Source organism: Alligator sinensis, unplaced genomic scaffold (genome assembly GCF_000455745.1).
Source record: "Alligator sinensis unplaced genomic scaffold, ASM45574v1 scaffold928_1, whole genome shotgun sequence".
NCBI lineage: Eukaryota > Metazoa > Chordata > Crocodylia > Alligatoridae > Alligator > Alligator sinensis.
In genome coordinates, this window is record NW_005842229.1 from 507,728 (window position 1) to 520,580 (window position 12,853).

Below are 12,853 nucleotides of genomic sequence, written 5' to 3' on the forward strand. Positions count from 1 at the left end.
AAATAGGTACTTTGTGTCGGTCTTTCACCAGCCCCACGGGACGCCCACTTCCGCTACGGGACAGGGAAATCCGGGTGAGTTATAGGCTCGGCAGTGCTATGTTGGCTAGCACTAAGGAAGAAAGAGACTTGGGGGTCATCATTGACCACAAGATGAACATGAGCCTGCAGTGCGATGCTGTGGCTAGTAAAGTGACCAAAACGCTGGCTTGCATCCATAGATGCTTCTCAGGCAAATCCCGGGACGTCATTCTCCCCTTGTACTCGGCCTTAGTGAGGCCGCAGCTGGAGTACTGCGTCCAGTTTTGGGCTCCACAATTCAAAAAGGATGTGTGAGGGTGATCCCCTGCCCTCCATTGATGCTGACTTCATGAAGGAACATCTTGAGAAGCCGGATACCTTCAAGTCAGCCGGCCCTGACAATCTTCACCCCAGGGTACTCAAGGAGATGGCGAGCATCATAGCCCAGCCTCTAGTGCGGATCTTTGAAAACTCTTGGCGCTCTGGTGTAGTGCCCGAAGACTGGAAGAAGGCCAATGTGGTGCCTATCTTCAAGAAAGGGAGGAAAGTGGATCCGGCTAACTATAGGCCCATCAGCCTGACTTCTATCCCGGGGAAGATCTTAGAAAAGTTTATTAAAGAGGCCATCCTTAATGGACTGGCCGACGCCAACATCTTAAGGGATAGCCAGCACGGGTTTGTTGCGGGTAGGTCTTGCTTGACCAATCTCATTTCCTTCTACGACCAGGTGACCTATCACCTGGACAAGGGAGAAGAGATTGATGTCATATATCTTGACTTCAAAAAAGCCTTCGATCTGGTGTCCCATGATCGCCTCTTGGAGAAACTGGCCAATTGTCGCCTTGGGTCCTCCACGATCCACTGGCTGGAAAATTGGCTCCGGGGTCGGACCCAGAGGGTAGTAATCGATGGAAGTCACTCATCGTGGTGTCCTGTGACCAGTGGGGTCCCCCAAGGCTCTGTCCTTGGACCCATACTGTTCAACATCTTCATTAATGATGTGGACACTGGAGTCAGAAGCGATCAGAACTGGCCAAGTTCGCCGATGACACCAAACTTTGGGGCAAAGCATCCACACCAGAAGACAGGCAGGTTATCCAGGCTGACCTGGACAGGCTCAGCAAGTGGGCGGACGAGAATCTGATGGTGTTCAACGCCGATAAATGCAAGGTTCTCCACCTTGGGAAAAAAAACCCGCAGCATCCTTATAGGCTCGGCAGTGCTATGTTGGCTAGCACTATGGAAGAAAGAGACTTGGGGGTCATCATTGACCACAAGATGAACATGAGCCTGCAATGCGATGCGGCGGCTAGTAAAGCGACCAAAACGCTGGCTTGCATCCATAGATGCTTCTCAAGCAAATCCCGGGACGTCATTCTCCCCCTGTACTCGGCCTTAGTGAGGCCGCAGCTGGAGTACTGTGTCCAGTTTTGGGCTCCACAATTCAAAAAGGATGTGGAGAAGCTTGAGAGAGTCCAGAGAAGAGCCACGCGCATGATCAGAGGTCAGGGAAGCAGACCCTACGATGACAGGCTGAGAGCCCTGGGGCTCTTTAGCCTGAAAAAGCGCAGGCTCAGGGGTGATCTGATGGCCACCTACAAGTTTATCAGGGGTGACCACCAGCATCTGGGGGAACGTTTGTTCACCAGAGCGCCCCAAGGGATGACGAGGTCGAATGGTCACAAACTACTTCAAGACCGTTTCAGGCTGGACATAAGGAAGAACTTCTTTACTGTCCGAGCCCCCAAGGTCTGGAACAGCCTGCCACCGGAGGTGGTTCAAGCGCCTTCATTGAACACCTTCAAGATGAAACTGGATGCTTATCTTGCTGGGATCCTATGACCCCAGCTGACTTCCTGCCCTTTGGGCGGGGGGCTGGACTCGATGATCTTCCAAGGTCCCTTCCAGCCCTAATGTCTATGAAATCCACTTTACAGATGACTTGGGGGTCATCATTGACCACAAGATGAACATGAGCCTGCAATGCGATGCGGCGGCTAGTAAAGTGACCAAAACACTGGGTTGCACCCATAGATGCTTCTCAGGCAAATCCCGGGACGTCATTCTCCCCTTGTACTCGGCCTTAGTGAGGCCGCAGCTGGAGTACTGCGTCCAGTTTTGGGCTCCACAATTCAAAAAGGATGTGGAGAAGCTTGAGAGAGTCCAGAGAAGAGCCACGCGCATGATCAGAGGTCAGGGAAGCAGACCCTACGATGACCAGCTGAGAGCTCTGAGGCTCTTTAGCCTGGAAAAGCGCAGGCTCAGGGGTGATCTGATGGCCACCTATAAGTTTATCAGGGGTGACCACCAGTATCTGGGGGAACGTTTGTTCACCAGAGCGCCCCAAGGGATGACGACTAGGTTGAATGGTCATAAACTACTACAAGACTGTTTCAGGCTGGACATGAGGAAGAATTTCTTTACTGTCCAAGCCCCCAAGGTCTGGAACAGCCTGCCTCCAGAGGTGGTTCAAGCACCTACATTGAACACCTTCAAGAGCAAACTGGATGCTCATCTTGCTGGGATCCTATGAACCCAGCTGACTTCCTGCCCTTTGGGCAGGGGGCTGGACTCGATGATCTTCCGAGGTCCCTTCCAGCCCTAATGTCTATGAAATCTATGGAACATGGTAATTACAGCACTGCAGTGGACTCCAGCACCATGTGCATTAGCATCCCTGTAGTGAAAAATGGCAGTGGGCGAGCTTTAGTTGAAGTGCCCCACCACCATTTTTCAGCATGGGGACGCTAACACACATGATGCTCAGGCACTCTAATTAGAGTGAGCTCCCAGAGCACATACATAAATGTCCTAGGACTACAGAGGTGCTTAAAATGTAGCCACGTTTTTCAGCCACTTTATGTTCTTAATATTAAGAGAGAAAAGGAAATTCAGTGTTGAAACAAAAATAGTATGTCCTGCCTACTCTTAAAAAAGTGACAAGGTTTTGCTCACAGGAAGGCATCTCTATTAATAACTATTACAAAAACATCTCTTCTGCACAAGAAATCCTTTTAGGGCTTCACATTGTACATGACAGTTTGTTTCATCAAACTGCAATTTGTCCTATGGCTAAGATGCACTGAGATGGTTATAAACAGGACAAGTATCTTAATAGTTTAGTGCTGGGAGCTAAATACATTGTTGGTGGTTAAAAGATCTTGATATTTACTCTGAAACAGATATTACACTGTAAAACCATTAAGTTTGGTTGCATTGTTTCATAAATCAAACACAATACTAATAAATATTAGACGTACCTGGTAGCCTATTCATGTTCACACCTTGAGCAGAAAGCCCAATTCCCATGTAACTGTAAAAATAAAAAACAAAATAAGCTTATCTTCTTTTACAACATATCAACAACAACAAAAATATATGAAAGACATTTCCAAGAAACACTGCATTGGTGAATCTGTTGCCAATTAAGCTGATGAGAAGTTAACACAGGATACACACACAGGCATAGTGGCAGAGTTATCTAACAGGAAAGTAACTCCTAGTGAAATAAGTATGTCATGTTAAATGTTTGCTGCACGGGAAGGTGAGAGGCTGAAGAAGGAAATGATTACCAAATACATTTTGTTATCTATAGAAAGTAGGGCTAGAACCATCATATCAAGTACAGAATCTTTATTTTGTTCAGCTACTCATTTGCTATAAAAAACAGAGGTAGGTAAAAATGAGAGATTTTGCTGAAAAGGCTTAGAAGCGAGTGTGACCATATGTGTCAATTTAGCCGGGACAGTCCTGGATTTCAGAGGCTGGTCATGGCCGGCTTCTGAGAATTATAATGAGCATCCTGAAAACAGGAGCATGGGGCACAGTCTGGCTGGCAGTCAGAGTGCTGGGCAAGCAGGCATTGCTACCTGCTCAGCATACCACCTTGCCCCTGACTTTTTTTTTTTTTTTTTTTTGGGGGGGGGGTGGGGGGGGGGGAGGAGAAGAGAAAGTCCTGAAGGGGGCAGAGGGGTACTGTCCCAGATGAATGTCCCAGATTTCCTTATTGTCAGCCTACCTGAAGTAGCAGTTTTTAACCTTTATTTATTTATTTATTTTGCATGAAATACCCCATTTTCAGGCTCACAGCCCAAATTCCAGTGCAAGTCTGAAAGCAACAGTTTAATGTCTATTAGGCTCATTACCTCTGTCATTAGGTGGCATTTGGGGTCATAACCCCTTGTTTGGGAACCAGTGGCCTAGAGAAAGATGAATACCCACTCAGTTCACTGTCTTACCAACACTTTTTTACCAAAACACAGCTCCTTCCCAAGTTAGATACTTACAGATTACACATATTTTCAGAAACTGAGCATATTTTTGGGAGACATTTATGAAACTGTCATTCTAATAGTGAAGGACTAGTTTAATGTGATGTGGCAAGGTAGTCCTTCGAGATATACTGATAAGATGATCAAAGTACTCAAACCACTCTGCAGCAACCAAAAAGGGAAAATACTATATTGTCTGATGACTGCTGAAGTTTTTAAATTTAACATGTATTATGAGTTATTGCCAGGTCCAATATAACCCAAAATTTACTTCTATGAAAATAAATGTTAATAAATCCTTAGTTCAAAAGACTGTCTCTATGATTCATACAGAAAGCACAGAAAGACTGGGAAGCTTTATATTGAACTGTTTCTCTGCTTTTTCAATCCAAACATTGAAGCATTTTAAAACAATGCATGAGAACACAGTGAAATTAGCTTGAGCCTGCTTATAACAACACAAAAGGTAAATTGATGATGGCCCAAGATGAAAGAAATACGAGACCCACCCAACAAAAAGCTAGAATTTTGTATTTTCTATATCAATAACTATAAATGTGTTATAAATTTCCCTCCTTAAGCCTAGCAACTCCAATTTAAGCCATGTGTGTAACTTGTTTTGATAATACTTAGAATACTAGAAAATTCTACTATTTAGAATAGTTCAAATTAGTTAATATATAAAAAGCTTCCAACATGCAACAGCAGAAATGAACAAATATGAGACAAAAAAACCAACACAGTCTAAGTCAGGGCTGTCCAACTGGTGGCCCACAGGCCACATGAGGCCTCCAAGTGGTTAACTTGTGGCCCTCCATCCCAATTCCTGGTGCAGGGGCTACTCTTTCTTTCACTGCTCCAGCTGCCGCTGCCAGTGAAGTCTCCTGCTCTGCCCCTACAGGTGTGGCCAAGACAGCCTGCAGCCAGGTGGCTTGGGGGGGATTTGGGGAGATTGTACAGCACAGGGGGACCACTGTGGCACATGGGGCTGCTGGCACAGTACAGCAGGGGAAGCACCCACCACATGGTGTGAGGATTGGCACAGTGTGAAGCAGCGCATGGCCTGGCCTGCACTGCAGGCAGCCAATAGGGCATGCAACCCATAATGAGTGTGGCTGGGAAGCTCAGGGCTAGCCCTTGACCACTCAGAAGCTGGACAGTCCTAATCCAAGTCAAAGACCCTACTCTAAATATTTTCACTGTATAAATGATTTTCAAACAAACTTAAATTCTGAACTACAAGTTTAGTTGCTATTTTAACATCAGCTGTCTTTTATATGGCCTTAAAAGCAGCCAGCTTGTCACAGTTATGACATGCTTCACTGTGCAGGTCAGTAATTCCCTGCCATGTCTCCAATCATTACCAACAAGCTACCTGCTGCACTCTTGCTTCATACAGTTGCTACATGCAAAGCACTTCTCCAGTGATGCTTGATGCATCACGTGCAGTCCCTTGAAAGTGCTAACAATCCATAATGGAACCTCAGCACTTTAAACAGGCAGATCACAGCATACTAGATACAAAGAAGCTGAAGTGAAGGCCATCAAACAAAGGAATTAGTCTTTGTTGTACTGCTAATTATGTTTCTGAGGCAATGATCAAGATAAAGTGAACATAACCACCCCAAAAAGCTTCTGTGGAAAAAGCTAAATTTTATTTTGGCCAATGTGGAAAAGGAAGAATTACAAAGCTATCCTGTAATCCTGATATGCGAAGGACTCCAAAAGTAAAAGTTATATCTGAATCTAAAAAAACAGAACAAAAAGTTTCTATGAGCAAGTTTAAAAACACCAATTTCTTTCATCAGTATAATCTAGATAGTTTTTAGTTTGTTAACCAGAAAAAAGCTTCTAAAGTTCCAAGTCAGCCAAATTACATCAAAAACAATTTTTCTATCTAATTAGTAAAAATTAACTGTCAGCATTTTATAAGGGGCAATATTACACCGTGTCAAACTGCACGATGCTCAGTAGAGGCCAAGTACAACCAAACAAAGACAGACAACCTATTTGTTAAGTGTCACAGAAAGATATTCATTCCTGTGAAGATGATAAAGTCTATTCTGCCCCTTTCATTCAATATCCCCCTTTTAAGTACAAATCTATTGATACTAGTGTGAAGAGATGTATCCCAATTTAAGCACCGCTATGGACAGTTAAGTTTCAACTACTGAAGCTTAAATACAGTGACACCAATCCCAAATAAAAGGATTATTCCTGTAAAATATGTATGTTTTTGCAATTCCTTTTTGTTCTTTTAGCAGCGAGAAGGTACTTTAAACTATATAAACTACAGTGAAATTAGACAGTATTTCAGAATAATGTATATTTTTATTATAAGAATCTGAAGGAAGAAAGCTAACTACAATTTCTAGCTCAAAGTGAGTGAAATCAAATACAGATTACAGATTAGGGTTTCTGTTAGACTGCGGGGCAAAAAGAATCAACACTTCTGGACTCTCACCAGTTTCCTTAGTTACTGTAAATAACATCTTATGCTGATAGGCTGTTCTCATACTGTATTCAAAAAAGCTCATACAAATGCACTTAAGATGTTATTTTCCCATTTGTTTTTCAGCACCTACAGTTTCGGTCCCTTAACGTTTTTCAGTTTATAAAACTGATAGAGAACAAATTTTGACCCAAGCTATTTTCTTATACAAAGGACTTCCTTGGTGGAGGAATAATACTGTAAAATCCCAAACTTGTCTCTCAGGTTCATATATCAGGAGGTTTATTGTTTAGAAAGCAAGAGGAAAAATTAAAGGGTTCCAATACAAAATGAAGAAGGACTAGGCAGCAAACAGGCAATAACAGACCAGCATCAAGTTGAATAGGGTTGGACAAGGCTGCTTTCAGATCTTGTTTTATTTACTGGAACAGCTGATACATATACACATAGGTTCAGCTTGGGAGACAGTCAGGATGCAAGAGAGGAACAGCAAGTGACCGTTACTTCTCACCACTCAGGCCATATCAAGCATAATATTTATCACAGGGAAAAGGAGGTAAATACAGCAGAAAGTGACAGGACTCACTCCAACACAGTTTGTAGATCAAAATGACTTGAAGATGGTAGTAGATAGACTGAGCTGCACAAGATGATATAATATTAAAAGGGCTGCTGTTAGTTATTTGCCTCTCCCGGCCACATCCAACCCATCTAAAGGAAAACTAACTGATGTGGACAAACAGAAGAAAAAAGGTGCGTCAGGGACAATATCTTGAACTATGACCTTAATCTAAATCCCAGGAATCAAATCACAGTTCATGATATATAAAATCACTAGCAAGATGGAGTACAAACTGATGTCAAGTTGCATTCGAGTAAGTAAGGCTAATGATGAATTATTCACAGTCATTTCAAATCAGTACATGGGGAAGCAGAAGGCATTTAAGGCTGAAGACTAAACTATAAAGAAGGTAAATATCCAAATGAGGATAATTTCTAACAATATTTAAAAGGCATTTATATTCCTTTTGTATTTTAAGCACATTATTTTCAGGCTAATAATGAAGTGGCACAAGAACAACTTGTCAATTTCAAATGTTAGGAGCAATTTCTATATTTTTACATGCAGAATAAAATGAACGTAAATTCTTCAGAATACTACAGAACTAAGATTCAACTGTTTACCAAAAGAAGAAAAGGAACTCAGTCTACCAGAAGGGTAGCCATTAACAGGACCCTGTATTTTTTCCACTACAGCACACGCAAGAGTCTAGAGGTCACTACAGTGAGAACAAAGGAAAGGAAACAACCTGATAGCAGCTACACATTTTCAAGAAGTCCTTTCTTTCAAAGAGCTGCATTCACATTCTTACTGGAGCTTGAGTTTCTACCTTGATGTAGAAATAAAATAGAGATTAGGGAGAAGAAATTAAAAAAAAAAAGAAAGAATCAGAAGTGAAAAGGAGAAGGGCGCTGTAGTAATTTCAGGAGGTACACAATTAGAAATTGGAAAAGCATTACGGATAACCATTTAATACAATTTAGGTATTTAGATATGCAATTATAGCTAATTGAAACTGTTCACCAAAATTTTGCACCATCATGTTGAATATTCACTTCAGCGTTGAAGGTAATACAATTAATTCTCAAAATTCAGACCAAGCAGTAATTGGTCTAATCCGATTCTCTCTCATTTCTAAAAGCACCATGAATTCAAATGCTGCACCTAATTATTGGTTAGCTGGAAAGCTTGTTAGGCATCAATGACTAATTTAGATGCTGTCATTAGAGATTTAAAACATCATTTACTTTGTTTAATTGCACTTTATTTATAAAAGGAAAATTAACCAAACAACAAAAGTTTTACTTAAAAAAAAGCCAAACGTTTCATGGAGAAGCTACAATCTGAAGAATCAAAGTCCCTGTCAAGTTGTTTTGCTCACTCTTTCTACTGTGTCAACAGGTGATTTTAAAAGATGGTATACCTGGGGGGAGTTGCTCCATCGTGCCTTGAAATCCAAGTTGTTTTGGTGATGATGAAAATAAATGACCAAGCTGGTATCTGGATCCTGTCCTCACCTATGTGCTATAGATTTAAAGAAAGCAACTTAACACCATACAGTGGTAAAATCCAAGTTACCAAAATATCTGTATGGGATCTAAGGCAACTGAGTTCAGGTACTATTGAGTTCAAGTACTATTCAAGTGAAGGTCCTTCTCATAATACTTAAATATATCAAAAAACTAATATAGAGTATGAAGCCAATAAATAGTGTACAGTATACCATGGGTGCAGGTAGCAAAGGATATTTTTTATTGGTCAAAGTAATATTCTACCTACTAGGAAAAGTACATGCAAGACCTACAATTCTAGGGGTAATGGAAAAATCAGGTTACTTAACAGTTTTTTTGGTGTTAATAACATTTTTTCTAGAAAGATTTTGATCTACTAAATTTGAACTTCAGAGTTCCCTCTGGCAGAAGGCTTTCTAAGATTCTGCAATTTTCCTCCAGTAGAGCTCTCTGCAAGTATGCAGGTATACCCAACTGCAGAATACAGATAAAAAAAAGACCATCCAGTATATGCAAATATGTCCCGACTACCCAGCAATAGCCAATTCTGTATTTGACTATATTAAGCAGTCAAATAATTTCATATGAATGGACCTTATAAAAAAGGAACAATTTAACTTCTCAAAAAAGAACATTCCAAAAATGGGGACCTAAAACCCAAGAATGCAATTCTCTTGGACTGCTTCTGGTTTCTTTTGTTTTGTTTTCTTTAAATTAATATTTTTCAATCCTTTACAAAACCTGAATTTCAAAGTAGGCTGTTTTATTCCAATTCTTCACATCCAAAGCCTATTACAGAGTTTTCAAGTAATCCCTTTTTCCAGTGAAACTCTACGTTCTCTTCCTCATCTCCAACGTTCCAGTGAAACATACTTATTTACAAAGTGGGTTAGATACATTCCAAAAGATAAAAGAATGTAGTACAATTTGCCACTTATACAGCACCATCTCACCTTGGATTTTAAGTTAGGATAGCAACAAAATAAGCCACAGTAACATAGAAAAACTACTTCAGACTTTTCATGCATTTGCTTTTGCTCTGAGTGTCACCGTATGCCTAAACGGTAAGTAAAGATTCAGTGCATCTGACTGTGTTAGGATGACAAAATGGCTACTTTCCAAAAGATTTTCCATTCAGTCGTATTGCATAAAATGTACCAAAAAACCCATGCCAAAAAATCAGATTTAAAACCACACAGTCCCACAGCTGGAACGTGGCAGTAAAAACAAAGAAATTTCAAACAAAAGTAAGAACTGGACATCCCTTGTGTTTTGTAAAATAAATGTACTCAAGAAAGAAAAAGTGAACAAGCAGATGTGTCCAATATTTAAGAAAAAGCTGGTTTGGGATCATAGAAGAAAGATCATAAAACTTGAGAAACTGAAGAACAGTTCACCCTGAAAGATTCCTGCATATGTGAGAAAGGCAGCAAGAGCTTGGGCTTTGTAATGAGTACATACCAGTTGAACAAACTACAATAGGCAATGGCTACAACTTGCATCAATGCACTGGAAAGCTCACATTTGCATTTTACAAGATTGCCTTGTTTTGGTGAGTAGTTACGGTGTCTAACACCATCCACTGGTCCTGTGACATCTACGTGGAACACATCACGGGCCACCACCAGTACTCCAACCCCACCAGACGAACCGCCGCCAGGCCGGACCGGACCGGACCCAGAGGGGACCGCCTGAACCCCACTCTGCACCAGATGGACTTCATTTCGAGAGAATTCTTCAGCAACAGATGACCCCACTCCACCTGAAGAGGACCCCCGCGATAAGACTCTATATGGACTGAGACACTGTCTCCAAATCACTTCTTCCATCATTGCAGACCACTGTAATGGGTTTGTGTGCATCTACTGTCTTTCTCTCTCAGCGTTGCGAACCCCTCCCACCCCTTCCCCCACACCCGGGCTTAGTTGGCTAACTGTATTTTCTGTAACCTAGTTGCATTTCCCTCCTCACCCCCATCCCTCTAATGTTAGTCCCTCACTTGGGCGATTTGTCTTTCCCTCTCACTCGGGCGCTATGTATTTCCCTACCGGCTTTGCCATCTTTTTCTGGATTCACAATCCTAAACATGTACTAATAAAAGTCAATCTCTTTTCTCACTTCTACACCCACTTTACCATGCACATGAAGTATAGTTCAGGACGCTACCACAACCAAAAACTACCACAACCACAAAGGACTGATTATATAGTCACCATTAAAAAGAGCCATGATCTCACAGCAATCTAAAAACATTTTTTAACACTTTCTCTTAGTGCAGCATGATATGCATCAGTGAAGCCTGGTTAAAACAAGGTAATGCTGCCTTAATATGATTCGCATCTACACAAGACACTATCAATGAAACTACACCAGCTGCTAATCTCAGTGCAGGTAAAGTCTCAAATTATTGTACTTCAGAAGTACTATGTAAAAAGAGAAAAATCTATCCATACTATACTTGTTTTTTTCTACGTACTTTTGCATGACTAACCACTTTTAAATTCTGTTTCATTCTTTCTGAAGGTCTTAAAGAGGCCTTACTCTGCTTATAATAATTCAGTAAATATAGTTTTAGCTCTGCTTGAAGGGTTGTGCATCCTCACACTATCATGGGATATCCAGAGGCTATTTTATTTATGTGTTATCATCTTGACAGCAATTGTATTCTTGGTTCAATGGACAAGAAATCTCTCTTCCAGTGACTAAAAACACTGTGAATAATTCATGCAAATCTCCAATACTAAAACAAACACAAGTAACAAGTCCTTTGATTTTTCAGCTTCTTGGGAAGGAAGCGCACACAATTTGTCAGGCCTGACTCAAGAGGTCTAGGATTACAAGAGATCTAAAACAATTTAAAATGATAGCCCCGACGTGGACGACAGAACCACAATACAAAAGCAGGCATGAGACTATGGCCTAAAAAGCCTCATGAAGACAGATGGCCAACCAATCAGTTGCTTATAAGTTACATTTTTCTGAAATACCCGAGTTGTAATTATAAGAGTATTTTTACTTGATGAGATCTGCCTAGATAGGGCTTAAGTGACATAGTCCCTGAAAGAATGGAACCATAAGTACTAAACTGAAGTCAGACCTGCTTAAGTTACCACAGATAATTGCCGCGGACTGTAGCCTAAAGGTATTGTCTGGAAGGAGCAAGTCACAGAATCTTGCCCTAAGAAAGTGACTGTTAGAGATCTAAAGAAGGACACTTTGTGCCTTGTCTAACATCTCACAGCTATCTATAAAAGGTATCACCAAAAAACCTTGTTTCTTGCATACGTACTTCCTGGACTTCATGGCTTCAACAACACACTGATCCTAATTATAAGAGACCTGGGACCTGAGTGGGGTTCCCTCAAGGAGAATAGCATAGTTAACCCAAATCCTGTGGCACCATTGTACAACATCACCACACATATGAAAGGATAGAATTAACCTCACATTCTGATTATTGATTAAACGGTGATTGTGGGAGCTGGTAAAGAAAATTATTAATATGAGGGATGCATTCCTTCTCCCCACAATGAAGAAGCCAATGAAAGTTTTATGCAACTAAAGCAGCAAGAATGGCCATTAATAGATACTAAGGTAATTTAAATCAATCTATAAAACTAGCGTTACAAAACTTGCATTAAAACTTGATACAAAAAGAAAGCTGTGAGAAGGAAGGGTTATTGGTTGTACCGTGTTGATATAAGGACATAGGCAGAAAAAGTTCTTTGCGTAGATGTGATATCTTTTATTAGACCAACTAAATAGTTGGAAAAATTGTTCTTTGCAAGCTTTCAGGCACAAACACCCTGCTTCAGGCACAAAGACAGTCTAGTCTGCTGGTGAACTGTGTACTCTACTGGGTAGAAAGAAGGAAGGTGAAGGAAGGAGCATTCAGAGACATCTGGCTAGGAGAGGCACAGGACCACAAAAGGAATTAAAGTAGCAACAGACAAGCAAAGTAACAGTAGTTATGTAAAACTAATGGTTTTAAATGTTGTTCCAGTGGAACCATGGGGTTCCAAGATAGGTCAGCAGGA

The 12,853-nt window shown here is 41.1% G+C and overlaps 1 protein-coding gene across 3 annotated transcripts in view; it reads right to left on the bottom strand.

The window, feature by feature from the left end:
• The window catches only part of RANBP9 (RAN binding protein 9), a 75,480-nt gene that overhangs the window by 30,884 nt on the left and 31,743 nt on the right, over positions 1 to 12,853 (bottom strand). For 2 of the 3 annotated variants that reach the window (XM_025208441.1, XM_006027248.3), the window contains exon 4: positions 3,281 to 3,333. In XM_025208441.1, the coding sequence (XP_025064226.1) occupies positions 3,281 to 3,333 (53 nt within the window). Of the gene's footprint in view, positions 1 to 3,280; positions 3,334 to 8,053; positions 8,135 to 8,728; positions 8,830 to 12,853 lie in introns of all 3 variants that reach the window. The other variant, XM_025208442.1, reaches the window with a different exon arrangement.